The 26,416-nt window shown below is 38.8% G+C and overlaps 1 protein-coding gene across 2 annotated transcripts; it reads right to left on the minus strand.

Moving 5' to 3' along the window:
• Positions 1-489: 489 nt before the first annotated feature.
• On the minus strand, positions 490-25,896 carry setd3 (SET domain containing 3, actin histidine methyltransferase). Of its 2 annotated transcripts, none has more exons than XM_079833341.1 (13): positions 25,806-25,896; positions 24,229-24,356; positions 23,173-23,265; positions 20,721-20,869; positions 19,837-19,909; positions 18,687-18,943; positions 10,459-10,517; positions 9,448-9,562; positions 5,800-5,874; positions 4,583-4,749; positions 3,447-3,532; positions 2,712-2,872; positions 490-1,313 (listed from the first exon to the last, which is right to left on the minus strand). In XM_079833341.1, exons 2-13 carry the CDS (start codon positions 24,329-24,331, stop codon positions 849-851), a joined length of 1,803 nt encoding a protein of 600 aa, XP_079689467.1. In that variant the 5' UTR covers positions 24,332-24,356; positions 25,806-25,896; the 3' UTR covers positions 490-848. The 2 variants fall into 2 exon arrangements, with proteins under 2 accessions (XP_079689467.1, XP_079689466.1); XM_079833340.1 differs by having other exon boundaries at positions 2,712-2,896.
• Positions 25,897-26,416: the final 520 nt, after the last annotated feature.

The following is a 26,416-nucleotide window of genomic DNA, read 5'->3' on the forward strand; positions in this document are numbered from 1 at the left end:
CAGTATGAGCGAAGTTAGTCCTCCGAGATCGTATTCTCCATGTCCATTAACTGCAAGGTTGTCTCATTAGCATAGAAGAATTAAAATGAATATATATATACCGTCCTAAAGAGTGAATGGTTTTAACACAAACTTAGAATTACATTCACAGCAAAGAGCAACCATACAGCCACCAACAACCTCTTATCCTCTGGTTCAGGTTATAACATTCAAACCCGGAAATAATGTTCACCATGTTGGGACTAAAGTCTTTTTATGCGAGTAAAGTAACCAGCGTGCAGCAGTGATGATCTCTTCGCAGATCAATGTCAGAACATAAAAGAGTAATGATTGTCAAGCGGCACTAAACGTCAAGCGTGTTTCTGGCATGATCTACAGCAACGGCTGGTTAGAGAGAAGTCCGAATTTTAGATGACTAAACAGAAACATCCTTGGCAACGTTACCATGTTAAAGTCTTTGATATATATTTTTTGTCCTTTTTTCATTTTGTGAAGTCCGAGCAAGCCTTCATCTAGACAGGAGTCCATATGATTGGTTACTTTCTCACCTTGTTACCAGGAACCTTTCTGGCGAGCAAGATTGAAGCTACTACAAAAGAAAACGAATGTGGCACTGATTAAAAACTCAAACGAAACAAAAAATAAAACAACAGGCTTTTTGTAGCTTGAGCTAGCTCATACTTAAGCTGCATTTATTAAAAAAACGAACAAAAAGAAAACATTTAAACTGAAATCCTCTGCTTTTTTTTTCCGTTTTGTTTAGAAAGCTTTTGTTCCTATTGGTGAGTCTCTTAAACAAAGATAAATAAATAGCAGGAACTAAGATTGCCACCGTGCTCTGGTCATGACTATTTGCAACTATCTTTTGGTTCACCTTCAGTTCGTTTGGTACTGGGGTCGTGCTTCTCAACCTCACTCCCTTTCTCCACTGCATCACTTCCTGGAGGATCCTCTTGAGTACCATTGAGATCTTTACACTGGCCGTTAAGAACAGGGGATTTGGAAGAGTCCAGGAAGGCTGCGTCGGGCTTGATTTCAACCAGGTTCATCTCCTCCTGAACATTCTCGTCTTCTTCTTCCAGTTTGCGCAGGATGATGGGGAGTTTGGCGTCTGCGTTCTCCAAAAGGGCGATATCACTTTCTTCGTACAGCGGCAGCGGGGCCCCTTCGTCCAGCTGCTTCTGGAAGTGCAGACGCTTGGCCCGACCGCAGGACACGGCGCGCTCCAGAATCTCTTTCTCCGCCAGCCGTAGCTTTATAGCAATGCGGGAGTGCAGGGACAGGTCGGGCTTCTCCAGCATGGAGCGATCCTCCTGAACAAGACAACAACAGAGATCTTAAAATAATGATGATATTGGGATATTGGGTAGCACGACCATTACAGTTTACCAATCAGTAATAAATTAACTGCTAGATTACAAAATCAGTTATCACAATCTTTCAGCGGTTTTCCCAGATAGTTGAATTTTCAATTCTGATTGGATGAACCACATTCAAAGCCCTTGTGTAAAAATTTGGGCAAGAATTAATGATTCATTTTTAAATAATTCTAAATAATTATACTGCAAATAACATCACACCATTCATTTTTGGTCAAGATCATGTATTGACAATGCAAGAGTCAAGCACTGCGTCAAGTCTCCTCCAGCACATCCCAAAGACTTTCCATGAATTTAAGCTGTGGACTCAGAGGTGCCAATTCATGTGTGAAAATGATTCTTCATGCTCCCTCACAACCATTCTTTCACACTTTGAGCCTGATGAATCTTGACATTGTCATCCTGGAATATGGCCATTATGTGTCTTCCTACATGGTTGTTTAAGAAATTAAAAGCTACACACTCCATCAATTAGGGTTAGAAGAACTGTTGCCAATCGTCGGCTGAAGCCTTTGCCAATTTAAATCCATCAACTTTTTTTTGGCCGGGCAGTGTATCTATATGCATATATGCATAACGAAAACATTTGTAATATTACAAAAGGTGGCTGTTCTATACAAAGAATACTCAAAAAACTGTTTCCATTATCCGCTGTGCTTGCATGCATCACTTATGATGTATATGTTTTTTTATTGAATTACTTATTGATATAACTTTTAAATGAACTTCATGAGTTTAAAGAAGTGGATGTTTATAATAAACCCAGGACAGGATTAGGTTTCTCAGAGGACTGTTTAATTTGTCGAAAAACGGTAGGTCATTTGCCCTGGAATATGTGTGAGAAAAGATATGGCAGATTCGGACAGGATAAAAATCACAAAGCATGTCTGTGAAACAAATTTCTCTAACATCCTCCATGGAAACCATTCCCGTCCGAATAGGGCTTTAGTTGACATGAAGTTGCAAAGTTACTTATAGTTAATAGAATGTCTAAAATGGACTAATTGAAGTGTAACCGATAATAAGAGCAGCAACTCAGCTTATCAGAATGATTCTACTTTTGTTCCCTATGCAATTTAAACGTTTAAACAACTTAAAGCTGCACTATGTAACTTTTGTCACTCTAGCGGTTAATAAACTAAACTGCGTGCGTCTTGTGGAAGAACACTGCAGCCGGAGCTACTTCTCTCTGTTTATGTCTATGACGAGTCACGCAGGTACAGGGCTATGATTTGGAAAATTGACATTTTGTCCAAAAAAAAAGTTACGGAGTGGAGCTTTAAATATGCTTTATAATATTTGGGTTCAGATATTGTATGACTGTTCCATCACCTCTGAGGTCGTCTTGTAGGTTTTGAGAAGCAGCGCAGCTCGTGTTTCCAAGAACGTCCACAGCTTGATTTCGTTCTCCCAGCTGACAGGGAATTCAGTGTTGCCCAGGGTGAAGATCTTGTTGATGGCGTGATCGCCCACCAGGTAGTCCCTGAGTTCCTCTGCAATCAGAAATGCACACCTCTCTGGTTAAGGGAGTAATCTGCTGCGCAAGTGAGCCGGCAGGTCTGATCTGCGACGATTATGTAAGGTATGATTACACGGCTGCTAACGAGATGAAAGGGCTTGCCGAACGAGTGCTTTGCACGCGCACACCGCTGAATCCTGTTACACCAGTAAAATAGAAGCCCCTAGCACAGGGGCTTCGCTTAGTTTAAAAATTAACATAAAAATTCTGAATAATGTATCAGCTCAGACTTAAGAGGTCTTGCCAGAGGACATGGCCTTGCTTTATGGGATTTATGACAAAAACTTCTACTACATGGATGCTGATAAATATTTCACTGACTCTGGATCAGTCCTTCCACACATCTGCCACACTGTCTTGATCAATTAAACACCTGAGGGGCACTTGTTTACGCTTCGTTGTCCTGTCTAGTTCAGTGTAAGGATGTGATATGGAATAAGGCATCTCACTTCCTGATTTATGGACCACAGGTGGCCACTGGTCTACCTTAGTGCCAGGCTTGACGGTATCAGGACACACACACACACAAAAATATGCAAGATGCATACCTTCAGTCATGCAGAAGACACGCAGGAAGGCCAGGAGCTGAGCAGATATGGGCGGCTCGCTGCAATGCAGGGCAAAGATACTGGACCTGAGGAGGAGAAGAACCGGAGAGGGTTCAAAGCACCATCTGACTTCCCCCCCACCTATCTCAAATTAAACCCCAATTAACTCCAGCGGAACGGGCAGGTGCTAATGGAAGCCTCCTGCCTGCACGAGACCGCAGCGCTGCTCCCCGTCGCATGACAACTGATTGATCTGAAGCGATGAGAGGCCACTGAACTTGATGCATTTTTAAAAACACGCTAAATCATTTATAATTTACCGTTTAATTACTGGAGCATATCTATGGCCTCTTCCTGTCTGACTTACAGTGGGATGAAAAGAAGCATCTTGACTCTGACCTGAATCAAAAGGTAATTTCATATGGGCCTGTGTGGATTTTTTTTTTTGAGACTTAAAGGATATTGATCTGTGTGACAGAAAGTTCACTGATAGTATTATGCCACAATAGAAGAGGTTTTACAGCACTGTAATTCTGTTACACCTGAAGGATGATTCTTGCAGCAGTACAACTCACAGCTGAGACATCTAGGATTTAATCGGATGTTAACATGAGAATACCTTGCGTATGAAAAGACAAGAAAATGCTTTTCAAATGTGTGGAGAAATTGGCAATGTACATTGCCCTCTAGTGCTGATGCTACCTATCAGCTAATAATAATAATAATAATAGTAATTTCCTTTTAATTTATTTTATTTATTTTCAATTAACTTTTTTTAGTTTTAGTTTTTATTATTAAAAAGTTCTCATTAAACTAAAACTTTCAAGTGTTCAACAACTTCCTATTCACTTATGATGGTAAAACTTGAAGGCATAAATGACAGACACTTTTTCCATTGCCTCTTTTGGCTCGAAAATAAATGAAGTAGTGCTATGAAATGTAACTTATTTCCTAAATTCATCAGCTACAAAATCATTAAAAAAATGTATAATAATTCATGCAATGCAATGCAATGTTTATAGTGACTTAAAACTAGACTAAACACTGAAGTAATGATAAAAAAAGAAAAGCTAGTCAAAGATCTGACTCTACATAGATCATGTGGACTGGATGTCATTTCTGTACAGGATACTCACGCAGGAATCCCTGCACGTGCCAGAACTTCTGCCTTCATGGCATACAAACGCTCGCTCTTGCTCACACCCAGCTTAATTTTCACACGGTCGTGTGCGTTGTCCTCGAAGAAGAAACCATTGTGGATCACAAACTCTGCATTGGATCTTGTACCATAGAATATGTAGATCTGAGGGAAAACGAAGGGAAGGGCTTTTGTAATTCAACATATTACTACAATAAAGCATAATTGACAATGCCTTTTATTTAATGACAGAAGTAGACCTGGACGCACAGGTCTATGGGAATGGATGCATTATTACACAGTGGCAATTTAGTCCAGAAAACTTCCTTCCCACACTACAGTCCTTTCAAAACACCGTTCACGTCTTCCCCTCAACAATACATCCACAAAATTTACAGATAGTGCAGTGCAGAAAGTGTGTGTGAGAGAGAGAGAGAGAGAGAGAGAGAGAGAGAGAGAGAGAGAGAGAGAGAGAGAGAGAGAGAGAGAGAGAGAGAGAGAGAGAGAGAGAGAGAGAGAGAGAGAGAGAGAGAGAGAGAGAGAGAGAGAGAGAGAGAGAGAGAGAGAGAGAGAGAGAGATTAAACATAGCGCTGAAAAGAAAGAGAGGGGGCGAGAGAGAAGCACAGTTCAATCCTGTTCTCAGCCTCTCCACAGTGAGTTCTGGCACGATGCGAAATCAGCAGCAGGAATCAGGGATCAAACGGCTCTGTACGGAGCAACGCTCCCGAAACGGCCCCTCCTACTCCCCCCAACGCTTGTCCGAGTCCCACACGCCGGCCCCCGCACTCTCTTTCTTCTTCCACTGGCTGTCTCTGCAAATCTTATCAAATAATTCACATTCTGGAGAGAGAGGAGGGGGGTGTATACCTGGCTTGTCACTGTGTGCCCTGCATATCCGCTCTCCCCATGACTGGATCTGAATGCCTCCGCTCTGATATTACCCCCGGGCCTTCGTAATGGCCGCTGGCTGATAAATGCATCACGGAAGCACAAGCATAGAGCAATAGCGCGAGGTGAGAGTGTGCGAATAGAAATTGAAAATGTACCAGTGCATTAGGTGGACAGTGCATGGCACGAAACCCACCCGCTGATTTTTGTCAATCGCATCGAGCAATGTTAAATTGAACGAGATATTTCTGCAGTAAAAGACCGATGGTCATCCTTATTGTGACCTGTAAACGGATGAGCTGCTGTGATGATGTTGCAAGACTCACCTGTTCGCCCTCTTTGTAATCTTTCAGAGCTACGCATTCGCATCGGTCATCCTCTAGATTGTAGCCAGTCGTAATCTAGAACAGAACAGAAAATTCTTGTTAACATTTGAGTCACGTCATATAGTTGTGAGGTATATTCATACAAGACACTGACTCAGCTATATGAGATCTGTATGCATACATGTAAAGTGCATCCGGAAAGTATTCACAGCGCTTCACTTTTCCACATTTTGTTATGTTACAGCCTTATTCCAAAATGAATTCAATTAATTATTTCCCTGAAAATTCTACAAACAAGCAGCACTCCACCAATCAGGCCTGTATGGTAGAGTGGCCAGACGGAAGCCACTCCTCAGTAAAAACGCACTTGACAGCCTGCCTGGAGTTTGCCAAAATGCACCTGAAGGACTCTTAGACCATAAGAAACTAAATTATAAGGTCTGATGAAACAAAGATTGAACTCTTTGGCCTGAATGGCAAGCATCATGTCTGGAGGAAACCAGACACCGCTCATCACCTGGCCAATACCATCCCTACAGTGAAGCATGATAGTGGCAGCATCATGCTGTGGGGATGTTTTTCACCGGCAGGAACTGGGAGACTAGTCAGGATCGATGAATGCAGCAATGTACAGAGACATCTTTGATGAAAACCTGCTCCAGAGCGCTCAGGATTGTTGTCCTGTTGGAAGATGAACCGTCGCCCCAATCTGAGGTCCAAAGCACACAGCCAAGAAAACAAAGGAGTGGCTACGGAACAACTCAGTGAATGTCCTTAAGTGGCCCAGCCAGAGTCCAGACTTGAACCCGATTGAACATCTCTGGAGAAATCTGAAAATGGCTGTGCACCGACGCTCCCCATCCAACCTGATGGAGCATGAGAGGTCCTGCAAAGAAGAATGGGAAAAACTGCCCAAAAATAGGTGTGCCAAGCCTGTAGCATCATACTCAAAAAGACTTAAGGCTGTAATTGGTGCCAAAGGTGCTATTTAGTATTGAGCAAAGGCTGTGAATACTTATGTACATGTGATTTATTTTTCTTCTGCTTTTTATTTTTGTATAAATTTGCAAAGATTTCAAACAAACTTCTTTCACATTTTGAGGAAAATAATTAATTTAATCAATTTTGGAATAAGACTGTAACATAACAAAATGTGGAAAAAGTGAAGCGCTGTGAATACTTTCCGGATCCACTGTATGTGTGTGTGTGTGTGTGTGTGTGTGTGTGTGTGTGTGTGTTTGTTTAAAAAAAAAAAAAGAAATTAATACTTTTATTCAGCAGGGATGCATTAAATCAAGTAAAGAATTTCACATTATTATAAAAAATATATATATTTCTATATTTGTCATCAAAATTCGCCCTGGCTGCCCTGCCAACAACGCTGTGGAAAGATTTGTGGATGCTCCTGATGTAGATCGAATGCTTGGTCTTGTAAACTTTATTTAAAGGGGCCGCAAAGCAAACAAGCATGTTGATTGGTATTTGTGCAGATTGACCACGAGAACTTAATTATAGTTACAAGTTTGCTAACGAAATAAACCAATTATAAGCCATTTGTGTGGTGTGGCTTTTGTGTTCATAGTTAAGTGCTAATCTAATTTCAACATGCAGTTTATAAGAGACGTTTACTAGCCTTGGTCTGTAATTAACATTAACATCCATTTGTGTGCAGCCTACATTACAATAACTGTCCAGGTTGGTAAGTGTAAGTTTAGCCTCAATGCAATTGGTCAAATCTGTGTTGTTTTGAGCAAATTAATTGCATTGCCGCGGAAAAACAAGCGTTTTAGAGCGAAAATGTTGCGCTTCTTATCAAATTCACATCACTGTGGATCATCAAATTGTTGTGTTTTGTGTGACTTTACTCTACCTTCGGAGAAGACTGAACTAATGTTTGGTCAGAACCAAAGTTTACTCCACTGTGTTCTCTGGAATCCTCTCAAGTGGAGGACTTCTACATTCCATTTGGTTGCTGCCGAACCGCGTCATAGCTCAATACCATAAAGTTGCCCTGACTTCAACTTTCCCCGACGCCCACAACGTAGCTCGCCGGCTCACATTGAAATTGAATGACTTCCGGTCACTTTTAGCAGTGCAGCGGTCTGAACGCACAGTAAGGAAGTATTCTTGAGTGTTGTCTGTGATAAATAAAGACCCATTAGTGCTGACCATACAAATGAGATTTGTTCCCTGAGTCTAATTGGAGTGATAAAAACATTTTGGACCCCCATTTACATCTATTCACAGTCAATTTGTTACCAGATCAATGGAGACATTTTAATACCAGATGTAACAAAAGTCAACAAAAACTTGTACCTCTTTGTCCCCCCGCCCTACCCCTTAACTGTCATCGTTCAGTCACGCTCTTTTTTTTTTTTAATCGCCTTTTTCACATCACATTTTAGTAATCATCACAAATTAGGTATCATTCGAAAGCTTACAAACACAAAATTCATCCAGTGAAAACTGAAACTGGACATTGCGTTACGATAAGTCTCAAGGTTCCATATTTTGTGAAAGAAGTGATATTAGGACAGAAATGTATTAATTTGTTATAGGAGAATGCATCAAAACAAAATTCAATGGAATGTGAATTTACACTGTCTAAACAAAATCCCATAGGAACTAAATTTGGAACAAAACTTGGTTAGACATTTGGCTTTGATTTTATAGTAATTTTAGAGTAAACTTTATTTTGTAAAATATATATTTTGCATAAAAATAAAAAAATATTTAGTTCAGTACATTTGATATACAGTAAATTTAAACTTCCATAACTTTTTCAAAACTGTCATTTTCACTTCAGCAATAATCTGCTGAGGGTCTTCTTTAAAACAAGACCAAACTTAAAACGGGGTTAAAACGTATAAAAAGCTTAAAAACGTCAAATACAAAAACAATTAGGAACCAAAATTGCAAGGCTATTTCATGAAATATTTCTGTGGGTGGGAAAAAGATTAAATAAAAACAACAGAGCAAAACCAACAAATAAATGTAACTTACTAATGGTTATAGAGCCAGCCTATTAAAATAACACACCCCAACAAATACAATCCTTCACTATTAAATCTCTCAAAATCTAGAAATCAACTAAATCAAATAAGCTATTTGTAAGTAAATTGTACGAAAAACACTGCTACCAAACATACAATAAAAACAATATGTTTTTATTAAACCTTAACCAGGGGATTACCAAAAAAAAGCATTTCATTACACATTTTAATGACCGTGATTTTCAATGCACATGATAATTTGAAACAAAACTTCGTTTTAGGATATAAGTGCATTACAGAGTCAAATGAACAGAGGCGATATATTGCTCTGTGGCAAGAGCTGCTGAGCACAATCAAAGACAAATTATCCAAATAAATATAAAAGATCCCTTGGGATGAAGGCATAATCTACCGAAAAATCGCATTAGACTTTGCTCCCGCATTTCTTAAAAGTAAATGTTTTTTCCCCCTGTACTTCAAGATTGCAATACAAGTGAAAGCACTATAAACATCCATGTCATGGAGAAGGATGATAGATTGATAGATAGATAGATATAATTAATACAATATAATATATAAATAAATTGGTTGCAAAAACCTTCTGCTACCCATAAATGATTTAACAGGGAGTTCTGTATTGGTTTTGCAGACTCACCAGGCCGTTGGTGTGGTTGCACATGTCCCAGAGAGGGATGAGGGCCAGTGTGACCCGACTTCCGTCTGCTGTAGGAATCTGGTTTTGACGAGTCATTACAGAAGACACTGCCCACCTGATATACAAAATGGCATCACTTTATTACAGATTTAAAACACTACTAAAATTGCTAGACATTAAAAGGGAAATATAATGGAAACCCAGATTTTTCTTGTTCTTTTGAAATCTTTTGAAAGATTCTGCGACTAGAAATAATTGTTTGTTTTCTGTGAAATTATTGTCTAGTAATGTGTATGAACAAAGTAAATGGAGTCAATTGTATTGCATTCCCATCCATGTTTACACACCAAGGCCTTTAGTATTCTTAATTGGCAGCGCTGATGCACACTTCACATGCAAAAATGTACTAATCAAAACAGGGGTCAACTGCATACAAAATTCCTAAATGTGCAAGAGTAAAAATGACCTTTTTAATTCTTAAGGCAGGAGAGAGGGTGGGAAATGGTCATGTAAAACTAAATTACAACTGAAAGAAAATCTTCTTACATTACGAGTGCACTTCTGATAAAAAAGTACAGAATACAGCTGCTTCAATAGCCTGCGCATCAGGCAATATAATGACCTTAAATCTGAATTTGTCCAGAAGAGCGTCTTACTTATCTAGTCTAAATAATCTGGACATAATTTATTAAAAGGAACTTAAAGTCCACCGAAGACAACATTAGCTGTGACAAGACGCTATTTCATTCTCTTCACACATTACCCAACGGGAGCACAGACTTGCATCATATTCAACAATCTGAAGATGAAAGGGGACCAATGATAAATTATTCCTTCACAGATAATTTGGTTCTAATGAAAGAACAATGAGAACAAACGCCTCATTTTTAAAGGCCATCGCGTAGCCCTACAACCAACCTACGGCTTGTCTTCCTGCTCTTTTCTTTTTTTGAACCTCAGCAGGGAAGAGAAGTTCTACTTTTTTAAACATGGTAGGGCATTTCAACCAACCTGTAGTCGTCAAAGGTAAAAGCATCCTTCAAGGGCAGTTTGCTGGCGTTTGGATGAGTCTGGGAATTGAAGATGAAGAACACAGAGTGGAGGGAAGGAAAAAGGAGAAAAGAGCATAAAGGACCAGAGAAGGAGATATAGAGGTAAAGAGGAAAAAGGAGGAAAGAAAAGAGAGAGAGGGGAAGAAAAAAGAAAAACCACACAAATCAGTCAGTGGAATTTCATTATGTGGCTGCCTAACAGATCCTAACAAGAGTGTAGCCAGGCAAAGAGCGTCCAGTGGTGCTATGCAAGGATCATGGTGGCATTAGCCCCCCATACATCACTGTCAACTTAATTTGTTGTGCCCAGCAGCCGTCATAAATCTGCTTCATCAATTTGTGTGACAGAGAGTCACTGGTGCCACAGAAATCTACATTTAAAGCCACAGACTCGCTCCCTCCAAGGGCTCATTTGCAGCGGGTGTCATGGAGAGGGGGGAAAAAAAAGCTACAATCCCGTAGAAGGGGGGGAAAAAAGTAGGGAGCAAAGAATGCCAGGGTCTAATTCAGCCGGCCCGTAGCACCCTCCTGAACATGCAAAATGAGCCATAAAAATAGATGTAGGTATGAAGCTGAGAGTGAAGGATATTCTTCTTTTCCCCCACAGGTGCTCTCATGGCTGTGTGTGTGGTGCTTGTCCTGTGAAATGAAGCACTGTACTCCACAATGAGGTACCGTGCAAACCGTAATGGTGCTGATATGTATATAACATAATACATCAAAAAAGCTCACGCTCGAATATCATAATCACGACTCAGGTGATCAGTCCATCACACAGAACGAGTGATAAAATTGCCCAACAGACACAGGAACCAAAACAACATATTAGAAATCTGCCACGTTCACATTTTCTTTAGATATAAATCACTTACAGATATGAATACAAAATAACCTCCTTAATAATAAAGATGTCTCTTTGACATGAGGGTTTTCATCTGTAAGATGTAATTTTTTCAAACCTGGGGATCGAAAACCCCTGGGGGTTCATGAGTAGAGTTGGGTATTGTTTGAATTTTAATGATTTAGATTCTGCAGATCGATTCCGATTCTTATCTATTCCAATAAGGTGTATGAAAAAAAAAAAAAAAAAAAAAAACTTGCATATTCACATTTATTCTTTCAAAACCTTTCATTGCAGCTGAATAAAGGAACAAAAACCAACAGCAAAAACCGTGGCAAAAACTGGTTTAACTACTATAAATGTCAAACATTTATTAGTAAACACTCAGTAATTAAAAAAAATAAACAAATTAGAAAAAAAGACAACTGAACAAAATGATTGAAATAAATTCTCTTTGTCTTTTTTTGTTTGTTTAAAGTTATTATAGAGACAGCAGCAGAAATATTATGCTGCTGTCACTTTAAGAGCTGCATGGATCCAAAATACTGTTACTCATGCGCTTTCTTTGTCAACTGTTTACATTCACTTAAGACATAACCGACTGTGTTTACGAGGATATTTACAAATGTTATTTATTTATTTTTTCGTTCAAGTGCAAAAAGACGTGGAAGAGATCTCAATTCAGTAAAGCGCACTATACAGTATGAGAGGCGGCTTTCTGTGCGCACATTTTGGGTGTGTGCACAGCACAGAAAACAGCGTGAGAGTCTTGAGCTTTAATGGTTTAAAGTCATATTAAAATGCACACAAAAGGAATCGATGAAAAGGAATTTAATTTATAACAAGTTTCCGATTCCTGACCTTATATATCAGATTCCAGAATTGGAATAGATTTTCGATTCCCAAACCTATTAAGGAGTTGATAAGCTAATAGATTACAACATAAAGTCCTATTCAAATCAAAATACAACAATTACTAAAAAATGTAAAAGTTTACAGTATTTGTTTACCTGCATGTCATGTAACCATGTTAACAAAAAAATGGGAACATGTCAATGTGATAAATTGATATATTAATTTTAAATATTTATAAGATTAATGCTGCCTTTACGTGCTATTGGAATTGTTGTAAATACGGGTTTCCTAGTTAAAAATTGGACGTGAACGCCTTCAAGTCGTATTTACCACTAGGAAGTTCAGGGATAATTTTGATACCCAAGTTCCTGAGTTGGGCATGCCACAAACTTGAAATATGGCGGAGGGAAGAATGATTGCTGCTGTGACTGGATCTTTATTCGTTTTTTCCACAACCGCTACATACTAGTACATATTTACATATATGATAATCATTTGAAGCGTATTATAGCAAAAATAGCCTGTATTTGACTGAAATTCCAGAATGGTCAACTAGCTGACTATAGATAGCGTGGTGAATGTTTATATGGTTGTCAATAAATATGGTATGCTTAGTATAATTTTGGCTTTAATAAGATTTTCCCAATTGCAAGAATAAACCTAGTGTCCTCCATGGCTCCTGTTTTTTCCATCAACAAAGCATTTGAATGTGACAAGCTCGTAATCACGACTTCAGAAGTGGGAAGTAGGACATTTCCAATAGCACATGAATGCAGCATTAGACAAAGGGGTTCGGCTCACTGACCAAAACAAAAATTTGCTGTAAACAATCCCTACTGTAAGCGATTGAGACTGTTCAAGCTTTACTGTGCAAAATGCATTTTTAACCCTCTGGTGCTCTTCGTTTAGGGGTTGCATTGGTTGTCTTCCCGGTCATAAGTGACCGGACACCTAAAAATTCCATTAAAAAAAAAACAATGCAATTTTTTTCTTCAGTAATATTGTTTCTTTTTAATTTTGTATTTTGAGATGATTTGATGGTATTTAATATTTATGCAATAAGTATGGTCTATTTTTGCCATTGAAAAATATACAAACATTTTTCTTTGTATTCTTTTTTTAAATTTTTTATTATTGCAGTATTTCAGGTTAAAACAGAGACTAGGCCTTCAAAATATTTTTTTTTGAAGGCAGGTTAGCGCCCTCTTTTGGAATTATTTGAGAAATCATGCAACCATTGGTGTAATAACTAGAGGTCTATGGAGAGGCTTGAGAATTCCCTAGTTCTGTTTTGAACACATTTAATGATTTTTTTTTATGGATTTGAATATATATTTAAAAAATCTCAAAGACTATTTATTATAAAGTTTTAGATATTTTTGTTTGTTTGTTAGAAATATATTTTTTTCTGTGAATTTGTGTTTTTGAAGATTTCCCATTCATTTCCTATAGTGTCATTTTTGACCGAAGAGCACAAGTGGGAGTATTTTTTTTACAACCACATAGCATGCTCGAATCATGCCCTCAATTTTTTTTGTGTTTACATACCTAATGCTAGAAAAGTCACCAAGTTTCATATCATTCTGATGAAGCTGTGATTTTTAAAAATTCCAAATATGGTTCATAGGTTCAGTTTTTCATAGGTGTGTGTGTGTGTGTGTGAGTGTGTGTATAAGTGTGTGTATAAGTGTGCGTGTGTGAGTGGATGTGTCAATATCACACTCTTGATGTTTTAGAGTGTCACCCCTTTACTGCTGTGCTTTTTTTCAGCATTGTACTAGCATTTGTAGATTGTACAAGCAAATATTCTGTGAATTTTTGTGTTTTTGCTGATTTCCCATTAATTTCCAATGGTCGGTCATTTATGACCGAAGACAATGAACGCTACTTTTTTTTTAACGACCAATTAGCATGCTCGAATCATAACCCCAATCTTTTTGTGCGTTTACATACTTAATGCAAGAAAAGTCACCAAGTTTCATATCATTCCGATGAAGCTGTGATTTTTAACATTTCAAAACAGAAAATTTTCCGGTCAGAAATAACCGAAGAGCACCAGAGGGTTAAAAGACTTATTTTATGGTGCTTTTAAATGCATGCTATATGCTTTTGTTGTATGGAAAAGAGCAGTGTGAACACTCCTTTAGTGTTCCATTGAAGAAAGTTATATGAGTTTGGAATGATAACAAGGTGAGTAAATGATGACAATTTATTTATTTTTTTGGTAAAGGATCCCTTTTAAATACAATGTGAAGGTTTCCAGGTAGTGTACTCCACCACAGAGGTCTCAGAGACATACGTGTGCTTACTGGAAAGAAGGCGCAAACTCCTGTGAACCAAGCTGCACCATTAGGCTCGCAAACCGAGGAATATAAGCATTAAATGCAAGTGCTCAGAAGTAGTGGCTAACTTTTACCTTCCACGTCTCTCCCCATTAATCAATTTCGCTGACACTAATTGAGCTCTGTATTCCCCCTTGCTGCTCTGGAACCCACACACACTTAGGGAAGACGGTGATACAGTGTGGTCACATCACATCTTTGCCTGTAACTCAGTGTGTCGGCAGAGTAGAGTCCAGTTTTGAAATTGTTGTAGCCCTACAGCAGAGCGTGAGAACATGTACTTCGGCTGCTGGGAGTAACCAGGCAAAGGTGTAACACGCTCAGGTGGATGAAGGTCTACAGGTCAGCTGTGATTTCATAAAGCATAACATAATAAAAAAAGAAAAGCCTGACCACTTCCTTCCATTTCAACCCCAATTCTAAGAAACAGGCTGACTTGGAATCATCGCTCACGTATGCTGACGGACAACCATTAAAAGATAAGCGCCGGGTAAAGCCGGTAAGTCAGAATTCTGTGTCTTGGGTTTGAGCCTCACATTGCAGATGAAGGGAAGTGGTTCATGTATGGATGGGAAAAAAGAAAAGAAAAAAAAAAGCGTATTACAGGTTGACCGAAGTAATAGGGCAAATCTCTAGAGAGTCAAGCGGTTCACCGCAGACTTCTTGCAGGAAGATGTGCTGAAGCTAGCTAAACAAAGTAGAAAAAAAAACACATTTGAGCATCGGTAACCATTACAGGCCACCTGAAAAGGGTTAAAGCACAGTTAATGATATTTTCAGTCCTCTGAGAGCCAAATACTCGAGTGCCCAAGTACCGTAATAGATTCAATTAAGGCAATAATTAGTTGAACAGAGTGATAAACCTCAGGGGGGGAGGGCGAACCTGGCTGCAGAAAGGCCACAAAGAGGTCCGCCCGGATCCTCGGAGTGCTGTGGGTTAGGATAAGGCCTTTAGTCTGGAAAAATGTGCTCATGTACAGAAGTAGTTTGAGACGAAACGGAGGTAGTTTTAGACGGCACGTTTGATGAGGTGTAGTTTTCGGAGATAAAGGGCAGCTGCACCGCTGCAGGTTCATCTAGTGATGCATTAGCATCACCAGAGAGAGGTAATTCATCATGTGCCACAATGGCACCGCGGCTCAGAGAGAGACGAGGGGGGAAACGGCCCTGTAAATCAATTAGAAAACAAAAGCTCCCACCACGAGTGCCTGCTCTCCTTAACGAGGACGGCGGGAAACGCGGCTAATTGGCCGGTGGCCTCCAGGAGGTCTTTCTGGAGCTGAGATCCCCAAGCACCCCATCCGCCGCCCTGGCCGGTATTAGAGAGCTTGCCATCAGTGTGCATGCTGAGGTTCAAACGGGATTGATTTTTACTTCTTACTTCAGTTACGCCGACCGTTTCAATGCTCGACTTAATGCACATTGCTGAAAATGATGAAACAAACGCAGGCCTATATCGTCGTTCGACGCCGCAAACTCTCCCTCATTTTCCGAGCTGCATCAGGAAGGTCAGACAGATATCTTCTCAGGTTCAGGGAGAGGGGGTGGGATGAGAGCATACCACTGGGACCCTGTTCATTTCTCATCAACAACGGCAGATGCAGCACACCAAGGTTACTTTGCATTCGCTGCATACCGGGGTCACCTTATGAGGTTCACCTCCCCCACACACGCACGCATCCAGCCCCAACGAGGAAGACACGGTTATCATTGGTCCCCCGCGGACACGGGAGGCGCTTGGATACTCCTCAGAGGGCGCTCGGCGTTGACAACAGCCTATCCCTCTTCACACAGGCAAATATGTATAAAAAGCTCCTCAATTCCAGCAGGTGAAGGGCCTTGCTTTCTCAGTTCTTCCCGAGGAGAAGCCGGGAGGGGGGGGCAGGGACCAGATAAAGCAGGCGGTGGGAGGAAGTAGAAGAAAGGGGGGCTGGGGTTGTCAGTCATGTGTGGAAGGTACATTCAGGTCAATTCAATTCAAAGCCAATGCGACAAGCTAATTTTCCAGCCCGGTCATCTGCGGCCGCCTCAGAAGAGAGGCTGACATTGACAGTAGTCATTACAGTGACACTGGCTCCCAACCTGAAGAGCCAAGAGGAGAGGAGCGGACAGGACACTCACCGAAGGGCCGGCAAGACAACCCTCCCCCTCAACTGAACCTCTTTGGAAAAAAAAAACAGAGCTTTATATGAGCAAAAAGAGTTATGTTCATTTCACTCTGAACTCCTGCTTGAACGCACAGAGAATGAATCTTTCCGTTCATTAAAAGGTTTACTCGGCGTGATCGGTCTGTAATTCATTACGCCAAGAGGTCGGCAGGTCCTGCAGCTTTATTTTAGCAATACAAACTTTACCAAGTTCATTTCGGAGGAAGAAACGTTTCATTTAAACCAGTACCCTTGGAAGCTTAACTCACTTCTGCCACCTAATGGACTACAGATTCAAATTGAAATCGCTCACTACATATACAAGTTGATTAACTTTCTGATGACTGACGCCGACGGCTTAAAGTAGCAGATGCATACATTTCAGTTTATTGTATTTCCTGTTATTTGTCCCAGTCGCTGTATAGAAAACAGCATAAATACTCTTGATTAAAGTTATTAACAGAGCACGAGAAACAATAATACCGCTCCTAATTACACTCCCACCCCCTTTTATAAACTAGAAAACATTTAATAAAGAAAAATGTCAACAGATTTGCAGACAAAATGACAAATACATTAACTATCTGCATGAATATTTGATACCTTATCTTGACAGTAATGTGAAATATTAGTTTCTTTTCCCTAATTGACAGTCATCTAATGAAAGAAACAAAATGTACCAGCAAAGATGTAGAACTGAACTGGGAAGAGCATATTATTGCTTCCTTAATAGCCAAGAGGAGGTCCAAGAATCGGGATACAATTTATTGGACAGATCACGGTCCCGTTGAAATGAACTGCCATCTCAATGTGTCATTTAATAATCATAAATCTGCATATTCAAGATTTGCATCATAAAACTGGAATTACATTTTATAGTAATATCATGCACTTTTTGTGAAAAAAGTGGAAAGAAAATACGTTCTAGAACTTACCAGGTGAGGCTACAATCGAACATTAAGCATATATATTTGACTGGACTTGCAAAAGTAAAACTTATTTTTGTTTAGAATGAATGGTGGAAACAATGAGATATCAATAAATCAAAAATTGTTGCATCTGAAGGGACAAGTAGATTTTATAGTCTAAAAGTACATTTCTATTTCTTACATTTTTAATTCCTTATTGAAAAGTATCATATCATATTGATCATTAGCATATTCTTTTCTAGCACTAAAACTTCAAACATACAAACTAATTCAAGCCCACTTATGTTTTGCTTTGAACACTACTTTGAAGAATAAACATCTCCCCCTGCTGGTCAAAGATTGCCACTGCAACACCGTCTCTGAGCCATGTCAATGGCAGCTTATCAGGGGCCCTGAAATTGGGTGCAAGAGGGCATTATAAAGCTCCTTTTACCCATCTCCAATGTGCCTTCAACGGCAGGGATCCTTTTAAAACTGGATTTCCTCACCTCAGCAGACAGCAGTGTAAAGGACAGCTATTCATGTGGCTAGAGAGTCTGAATAACTTGTCGCTCTGATTGCTTAAAAAAACCCTGCACTCAAACGGCTTGCAGTCCATGTATGAGACACAGATAGGGCTATCAGTCACCGCACTCATCAAAACTGCCATCTTATGAGTACAACTCTATGAGTTTACTGAAGAAAGTTTGTACTTTTGTATACTTGTGATAAATTCAGGGACATCCATTGCTAGAATGTGAGAGTAGGAGCTTAAGTTAGAGCTGGATTAACAGCTGAAGTTATTTTTCTCTGAAAAAGTAAATATATGTAAACAGTATGCAATAACCAATTGATATATAAAACACTTGATTACACCACATTACATTTGGCCTTCAACAAAAGGGTTTAATAATAACTTTTTTTTTTAATTATTCAAGTTTTTTGGTGGTGAAATCATTCATACAGTTAAGATTGAGGTTGATTTTCACTTCCTTTTGTCCTTCTATTAATTAAAAATCAAGCCAAATAAATAAGTGAAAATAATGAATATATATGCATGCACCTAGACTATTGAGGGAATCTGTGTGACTTACGTGGATGACTTTGTAGAAATAGGCGTACTGCCGCGCTGTGTTTTTATATTGACTGAGCACATCCTGTATGGCTTGTGTGGCCAGCAGGTGGCGCACTTCCTCCTCTTCAAAGTACAGAGGTGTGTCGTAGTCAGCAGGCAGGGTCTTGATGTAGGGCAGCCAGGGAGAGCTGGGATTGGCCCGTTCACACAGCAGGTGTAGAGCCAGAGTCACATTGCCCATGGCCTGGAGTATCCGGTCCTGACTGTACAGTGGCCCTGTGAAAAAAGGTTAAATTAGGAGTCTGCAAATGATTTCCAGATATGAATACAAAACTAATACTTCTCACTTAAATTCATGCTGTTTTCATGCTAGGTTTTGATGTGGACATGTATTTAATTGAGCAGAAAGCTTGGTTTGTTTGAAAGTTAAAAGAGTTTATATCGGGTCATGTAAACCACAGTACAGTTAGATTTTGAAAAAGTAACAGCGCAGATAGTTACTTTAAAAACAACTAGTGTTGTTATTGTTAATAAAAACATATATTTTTTTTTTTTAAATATTCAGCTATAGAAATAAAGCTGAAATAAAACAACATATTATAAATTTTATTACATGGAAAAACTTATAACAGCTTTACTAAAACTTATTAAAAAAAATATTTAAAAAAAGTTTTAAAAAAACCCACTAAAAATAAAACTGAAATTTTAAAAAGTATTAAATAAAAATATAAAAATAAAAGCTAATAATATAACAGTATAAATAATACTAAAACAGCACTGTTTCTAAAAAATGTTTTATCTACACTGTAGAATTAAAATTTTAAATATGACAACAATAAGTTATTACTATTATAAAAGAAAAATAAATAACAATATAAAATAAAATAAAAACATCATAGTAAAAAAAAAAAAATTATATGATATTTTATTTTACATTTGCCCCACACACTTGCATGTTTATTAATTCATTTTCCAATTAATTTTTTGGGGTAATCAACAGCATGTCTCAGGTGCTATCGATGGAGCTAAAAGCTGTATTTATCCTGGAACATTAAAGTAATATTTATATAAACGTGGTCTGCATATTCTATGCGAAGAGAGAAACATTTGCACATTTCAATGTTGAGTTTGAGGTCAAAGACTGACATTGCTACACAATGCGAACTCACCAAGGACAGAGTTCTTGGCTGATTCCACAGTCATCAGCATTTTTCTGGGGATCCACAGGAACAGCTCCTCAGCCTGAAATGGACAGAAAGCCCACGAACAACTGAATTTCATGGTTAAAAACATGCATTCAAAAGCACATCTTCATTTCAATAAAAACATCAATGTACAGTTCAATAAAAACTTTTGATTACAGGGTATAGTCCTTTCCTGAGACATTCAAATTCCATTACTACATTTTGTAAATAACAATTAGCTAAAGAACCTGAACACTGTAACAGCCATTTAAAACCACCCGAACATTAACCCCAATTAAGTCTGAAAGTAAAATATGTCCAATCAATAACCTCTATAAATCAATCAGCATGAAAAACATTCCCTCCTAAAGCTCTAATAAGGATAATGGGGGAGTGAAAAACAACAAAAACAGCTATAATCACTACATAAAGGCCTGTAATTAAAACTTGGTCAATAGCCATCAAAAAGGAACACAAATAGTTATCATCTACTTTATCTACTGCCAATATACAAGTTGGGTTACGTGTTTCAGCCTTCAACAGAATATATGACAAAACACTCTGTAGGTGGCAGAAAAAGTCAGCACATCGCACATATGATTTACAATGGATTTAATGTTGATAATTTCAAGTGGTTTTGTGATGGCAATAAAACTATCAGCATGAAGCCTAGTTTATATTCTAGCTTATTTTGGCTAAAATAGATATTATTTAAAGACAAAAGGGCCTTTCAGACCAACTTGTAAAAACAATTAATAAAAAAGAAAGTTTAAAAAATTGTCCAACATGAAAAAAAAAAACCCTGATAAAACTGATTAGTCTCAACTCATCCATCTCATCATCAAATAGCCTGTGACAAAGACACCAACCTTGATATCTTTGGTGGCCTTCAGACCATATCCTTCATCTGAAAAGTTGGAGATCTCAAAACCATCACAAGAAGCCCCACATTCTGTGGCCCAGGCCATCAGCTCGGAGAAAAAGTCTTCCCTGATTCCCTCAAACGATACCGACATCCCTGAGGAAATAATACAATCTCATCACAAGCCGATTTAGCTATATATATATATATATATATATATATATATATAACAGCAGCGTGAGAAGTTCTCTCTGTAATGAATTCCATTATTCTATGGCACTCTACTGTATTAGGTTTCTGTAACACAACACAAGTGAAGCTAAACGGTGCTACCTATTACTCTTGTGTATCCTACTACTGCGCAATGTGCTGTCTAACGTTTATTCAAATTGATATTTATGTGTTCTAAATGCACATCACTGAGACTCCCACTGAGTATTTGATTAAGTAATGTGATAGGCTCATTCTCAAGTCTTTGCATCAGTGCATAAGTGAAGCCATTTCTGTGTTTGCTACATGAACTTCCTGCATACTGTATGTGCATTATGTTATCAAAGTCATTCTATCAATAAAGAAATGTATAACAAGTCATCTTTATGCTAATAAGATTTATTGCACTCATGTCGCTGCTAAAGGAATAGTTTACAAAAAAAAAAAAATTAATCAAGATTCTGTCAATATTTAATCGCCTTTGTGTCATTCCAAAACATTTTTATAGTATATATATTATATATATATATATTTTGATATTGATATATGGCACTATTGTATGCTATATATCACACTTATTGCCAACAGTATTGGGACACCCCTCCTAATCATTGAATTCAGTTGTTCCAATCACTTCCACGGCCACAGGTGTATAAAATCAAGAACCTACGCATGCAGACACTTCTACAAACATTTGTGAAAGAATGGGTCGCTCTCAGGAGCTCAGTGAATTCAAGCGTGGTACCGTGATAGGTTGCCACCTGTGCAATAAGTCCATTTGTGAAATTTCCAGGGACAGGGACAATGCAGTCAAACATAGTTACTAAATATTCCACGGTCAACTGTTAGTGGTATTATAACAAAGTGGAAGCAATTGGGAACAACAGCAGCTCAGCCACAAAGTGGTAGGCCACGTAAAAATCACAGAGCGGGGTCAGTGCATGCGGAGGCGCACAGTGCACAGAAGTTGCCAACTTTCTACCTTTCTGAGTCAATAGCTACAGACCACCAAACTTTGTGAGGCCTTCAGATTAGCTCAAGAGCAGTGCATAGAGAGCTTCATGGAATGGGTTTCCATGGGCGAGCAGCTGCATCCAAGACTTACATCACCAAGTGCAATGCAAAGCGTCGGATGCAGTGGTGTAAAGCACGCCACCACTGGACTCTAGAGCAGTGGAGACGTGTTCTCTGGAGTGACGAATCACACTTCTGGCAATCCAATGGAATCTGGGTTTGGCGTTGCCAGGAGAACGGTACTTGCCTGACTGCATTGTGCTAAGTGTAAAGTTTGGTGGAAGGGGGGAGTTATGTGGTGGGGTTGTTTTTCAGGGGTTGGGCTTGGCCCATTAGTTCCAGTGAAAAGAACTCTCAATGCTTCAGCATTCCAAGATATTATGGAAAATTGCAATCTCCCAACTTTGTGGGAACAGTTTGGGGATGGCCCCTTCCTGTTCCAACATGACCAGTGCACAAAGCAAGGTCCATAAAGACATGGATGAGCGTGGAGGAACTTGACTGGCCTGCACAGAGTCCTGACCTCAACCCGATAGAACACCTTTGGGATGAATTAGATTGGAGACTGCAAGCCAGGCCTTCTCATCCAACATCAGTGCCTAGAAGCACATTTGTGAAGTCAGAAGAATGGTCAAAAATTCCCATAAACACACTCCTAAACCTGCTGGAGAGCCTTCCCAGAAGAGTTGAAGCTGTTATAGCTGCAAAGGGTGGGCCAACTCCATATTAAACCCTACGGATTAAGAATGGGATGAGTTTAAGCCATTAAAGGTCATGTGCATGTAAAGGCAGGCATCCCAAAACTTTTGCCAATATAGTGTATATATATATATATATATATATATATATATAACTAACATGTTTGGCCTGTTACTCACACAGAGCTATAATTTGGCTTGAAAAGAGTTGAAATAGTGCAAAAACTATAGTATGCCAGTTTTGAAGGTCGACAGCATCCATCCACATTCACTTTCATTGTGTGGAAAAGAATATTTTGCAAAATCTCTCATTTTGGGCTCATCCAGAGAGAAAAAAATAATAATGAGAGCAAGTAAATGTGCCATTTCTGGGTAAAATATTAAAGTTCCACACCATCTGTTTCCCCCCCCGTCCTCTTTATTCTTGCAACTAGGACAATTAAATACTTAATGGCCAATGGCAAATCAAAGGGCAAACCACCTTACATAAAAGCTTGAGAACTGCTAAATCATATTCACGTGAAGCAACAAATGTACCTTTCTGTTTCTTACGGATCTTCTCCACCAGAGCCCGGATCTGAACATATTCCTCCCACTCTTTCCCAGGAGAGGGAGCAGCGCTGCTACACTCTGAATGGGGGAAAGAAAAGAAAACGTTTCCACTAATTTATATTTTTCACTCACTATTTCTTTGATCAACAAAATCCAACGGGGGACTGTGGGGAAATAGCTTTAGTGCTCTATATTAAAGAGATAGTTTACCCAAAAATGAAAAATCTGTTATCATTTACTCACCCTCAAGTTGTTCCAAACCTGTATGAGTTTCGTTCTTCTGCTGAGCCCAAAAGGTGATATTTTAAGGAATGTTGGTAATAAAACAGTTGACTTCCATAGTAGGACAAAAAAAAAAAGAATCGATGGAAGTCAATGGGGCTCATCAACTGTTGTTTGGTTACTAACATTCTTCAAAATATCTTTTTTTGTGTGTTCAAAAGAAGAAAGAAATGTAAACAGGTTTGAAACAACTTGAAGGTGAGTAAAAGATGACAGAATTTTCATTTTTGTGTGAACTATCCCTTAAAGTAGAGTTCTTAGAGAATCCAAATTCTGGGTGATTCATGTTCTCTTCTGGCTGTTTTTGTAAAACGTTACGGTATCAACCGGCATGGTAAAAGTCCTTGCACAAGAGCACAGACCACAAATTATCTTTGATATAAACAAATGCATGTCCTTCCCAAAATGACATGCTATTTTGGAGAGATGGTTGATGCATGGTTTAACAAATCTGGACTGATAACCAAATGACTTCATGAAGTACCACCATACCCTTGAGCACAACCTCAGAGGCTCCATTTGGATAAAAGCTTCAGATGATTAAATAAATAGATTTATTTATACATTAAGAAATCATTCACACCGAAGAGGTTTAATTTTCAGGATCCAGTTGCATCCTTTAACACCACAACAAATATTATAACAATCATGTAATGCGATTATGGAACATAAAAGCCTTTTGTTTACATGCATGGGAGAAATTCATTGCAACAGTATTTCAGAGCAGGAATGCAGCCATGAAGAATGTTTTATACTCACTCTGCAGTAGTTCAGAAATTAAATTCATCATCTCTTTTGGAGAAACAACAGCTGTGGCCCCGGTCCCAGATTTCTGGGTCTTCACTCGGCTCTTTTTGCCCATCTTGCTGGTCTGGGAGAGAGGATGGCTGTGAAAAATGCAATATAATTAAAGTTAAATTTAAGTAAGAATAACTAAAATGTGACCAGGCTTCATTCTCCTTTATGCAGCCTAGAAGGCTGTTCAGTAAATGAGCCAATAGTCAGAGAAGTACTGGACTCTACACTTCATATAAATATTTAGGTGCAGTGGACTAGGTACAGTATATTTATATCTAAATGGTAGAAACATGTGAATGTTTCACATCCAAATAATCTCTGAATCTGAAATCACTGCCAAGAAAGATTAATGTCTCTGTGAGGGATTAAACGGATGGCTAAAGCGAGCCAAAGGGCACTAAATCAGGTACTTCTTTGTAAACAAGGAGCATGTGGCCTACATGAAACTCGTCAAATACAACATGCTTGTATGTAGTTAAATTCAATAAACGAGTCCTATGGAAGCTGTTCCCATTTTTCAAAAATGGTCTGGCTGCTTTACCTGTACAAATTTGGGCAACGCACAAAAAGACTACGGCAAGAACATTTCTATGGTAAACCGTACATTTTGAAAGCTCCGCTGGTGCACTTTGTGTTTGTGATTGCAATCATACATGCATAAACTGCCATTATGCAAAATACACAATATGCATGGCCAGTTGAACTGTCAAATTTCTCAGTGCTGAATCCGGAAGACGTCTAAGCTTAAATCTTGGATATTTCCATCAAATCAGCCAAAGCCTACAATTTACAAAATAATGACAGGCCCAATTGTATTACTGAAGAGCAAATTGGATTGAAACACTTAAAATAAGCTACTTAGGGCTGAAAACAAGAGAAGCACTGCAATTATACTGGATGACAGCAAAGACATGCAACATAAAACAGACTCAACTGATCAATATTCAGAATACAAGATCAGAATATTAGATAATGATCTTAACAGCTTGATGCCTTAAAATAACTGGCCTGGCCCAATGCATCCATTCAAACCCACCAGTAGATGATAACACTAGTGCACTTCATTTTAAATACTGGGTAGACCAATGATCAAATGAATGAATTAAAACCTCAACACATATATTAATCCATTCATATTTATTTCCATTCATCTATCTATCTGTCTGTCCATGGCCCAAGTGTCTCAAAACATGCCTACATAGACACTGTTGTATGGGTAACGTTACCATAAGCGCGTTTGAAACGTTCAGACACCATTTAAAACGTTCAACAACATTTTGGGCAGCGTACTGATCGCTTCAAGCACGCCTACGACGCCCAGATATGCTGTCTAGGTAGGTAGCTCAATGGGTTTTTGAGACACATTCAATGTGTTAACCAGCATGCTTGTGTTTCGCAATTTGCTGAATTAGACACCATTTACAGCGTATATTTGCCACGCATTTGCAGGCGTGTGGCGTATTACATGTTGTTTAGTTATAAACAGCTCGCGCACATTTGCAAACATCATATTATGTCACATTATATACCAAAACTACCTTCCAATTGACTGCAGGGATCCTCCTGTCAACCTGGAATTCAATCCTCTTCAGCTCGGTTTACTGGTAAAACCTAACTTTCTTCAGAGGCAAAGCCACGCCCTAATAAGATTTCTAAAAAGCGGATTGGGCCATTGAAGCGTTTATCCCGCCCTAAGCTTGTCCAGAAACGATCATAATTTGCTCATGTTCCCTACGCAACTGCGCACGTGTGAGATAATTGGTTAAAGTGTAAATATATTTCTCTTCTCTAAACTGTACGTTAGGTGTCTATTGGTTTGCGCTAAGGCGGTACCCGTTTGTAGAGACTTCACTGGTCGTGAGAGGAGTCGATCTGTTTGGTCAGATTTACAAGGTTAGGTTGACTACACAAACTGAAAAGGCTTGTGTGTCTTGTGATTGGAAGTTTACTTTGGGTTTATAAAGTGACCATAAAAGGATAAAGTTTGCACAACATGATTCGCGGAGGAAAACGTCAATCATAGTATATCAAATGTAACACAACTGTAACATACTGTTGTAAATGTAACATCATTTATCATTCATATATATATATATATATATATATATATATATATATATATATATATATATATATATATATATATATA

Source organism: Gobio gobio (genome assembly GCF_949357685.1).
Source record: "Gobio gobio genome assembly, chromosome: 13".
NCBI lineage: Eukaryota > Metazoa > Chordata > Actinopteri > Cypriniformes > Gobionidae > Gobio > Gobio gobio.

Bases quoted from the DNA above. Each gene is read 5' to 3' on its own strand.
- setd3 (XM_079833340.1), bottom strand. From the start codon at position 24,331: ATGGGCAAAAAGAGCCGAGTGAAGACCCAGAAATCTGGGACCGGGGCC. The intron at 4,750-5,799 runs GTGAGTCTTGCA...GTTTTCCCTCAG, and splicing joins ATTACAAAGAGGGCGAACAG to ATCTACATATTCTATGGTAC. The intron at 3,533-4,582 runs GTGAGTATCCTG...TCTCCTCCTCAG, and splicing joins GCACGTGCAGGGATTCCTGC to GTCCAGTATCTTTGCCCTGC.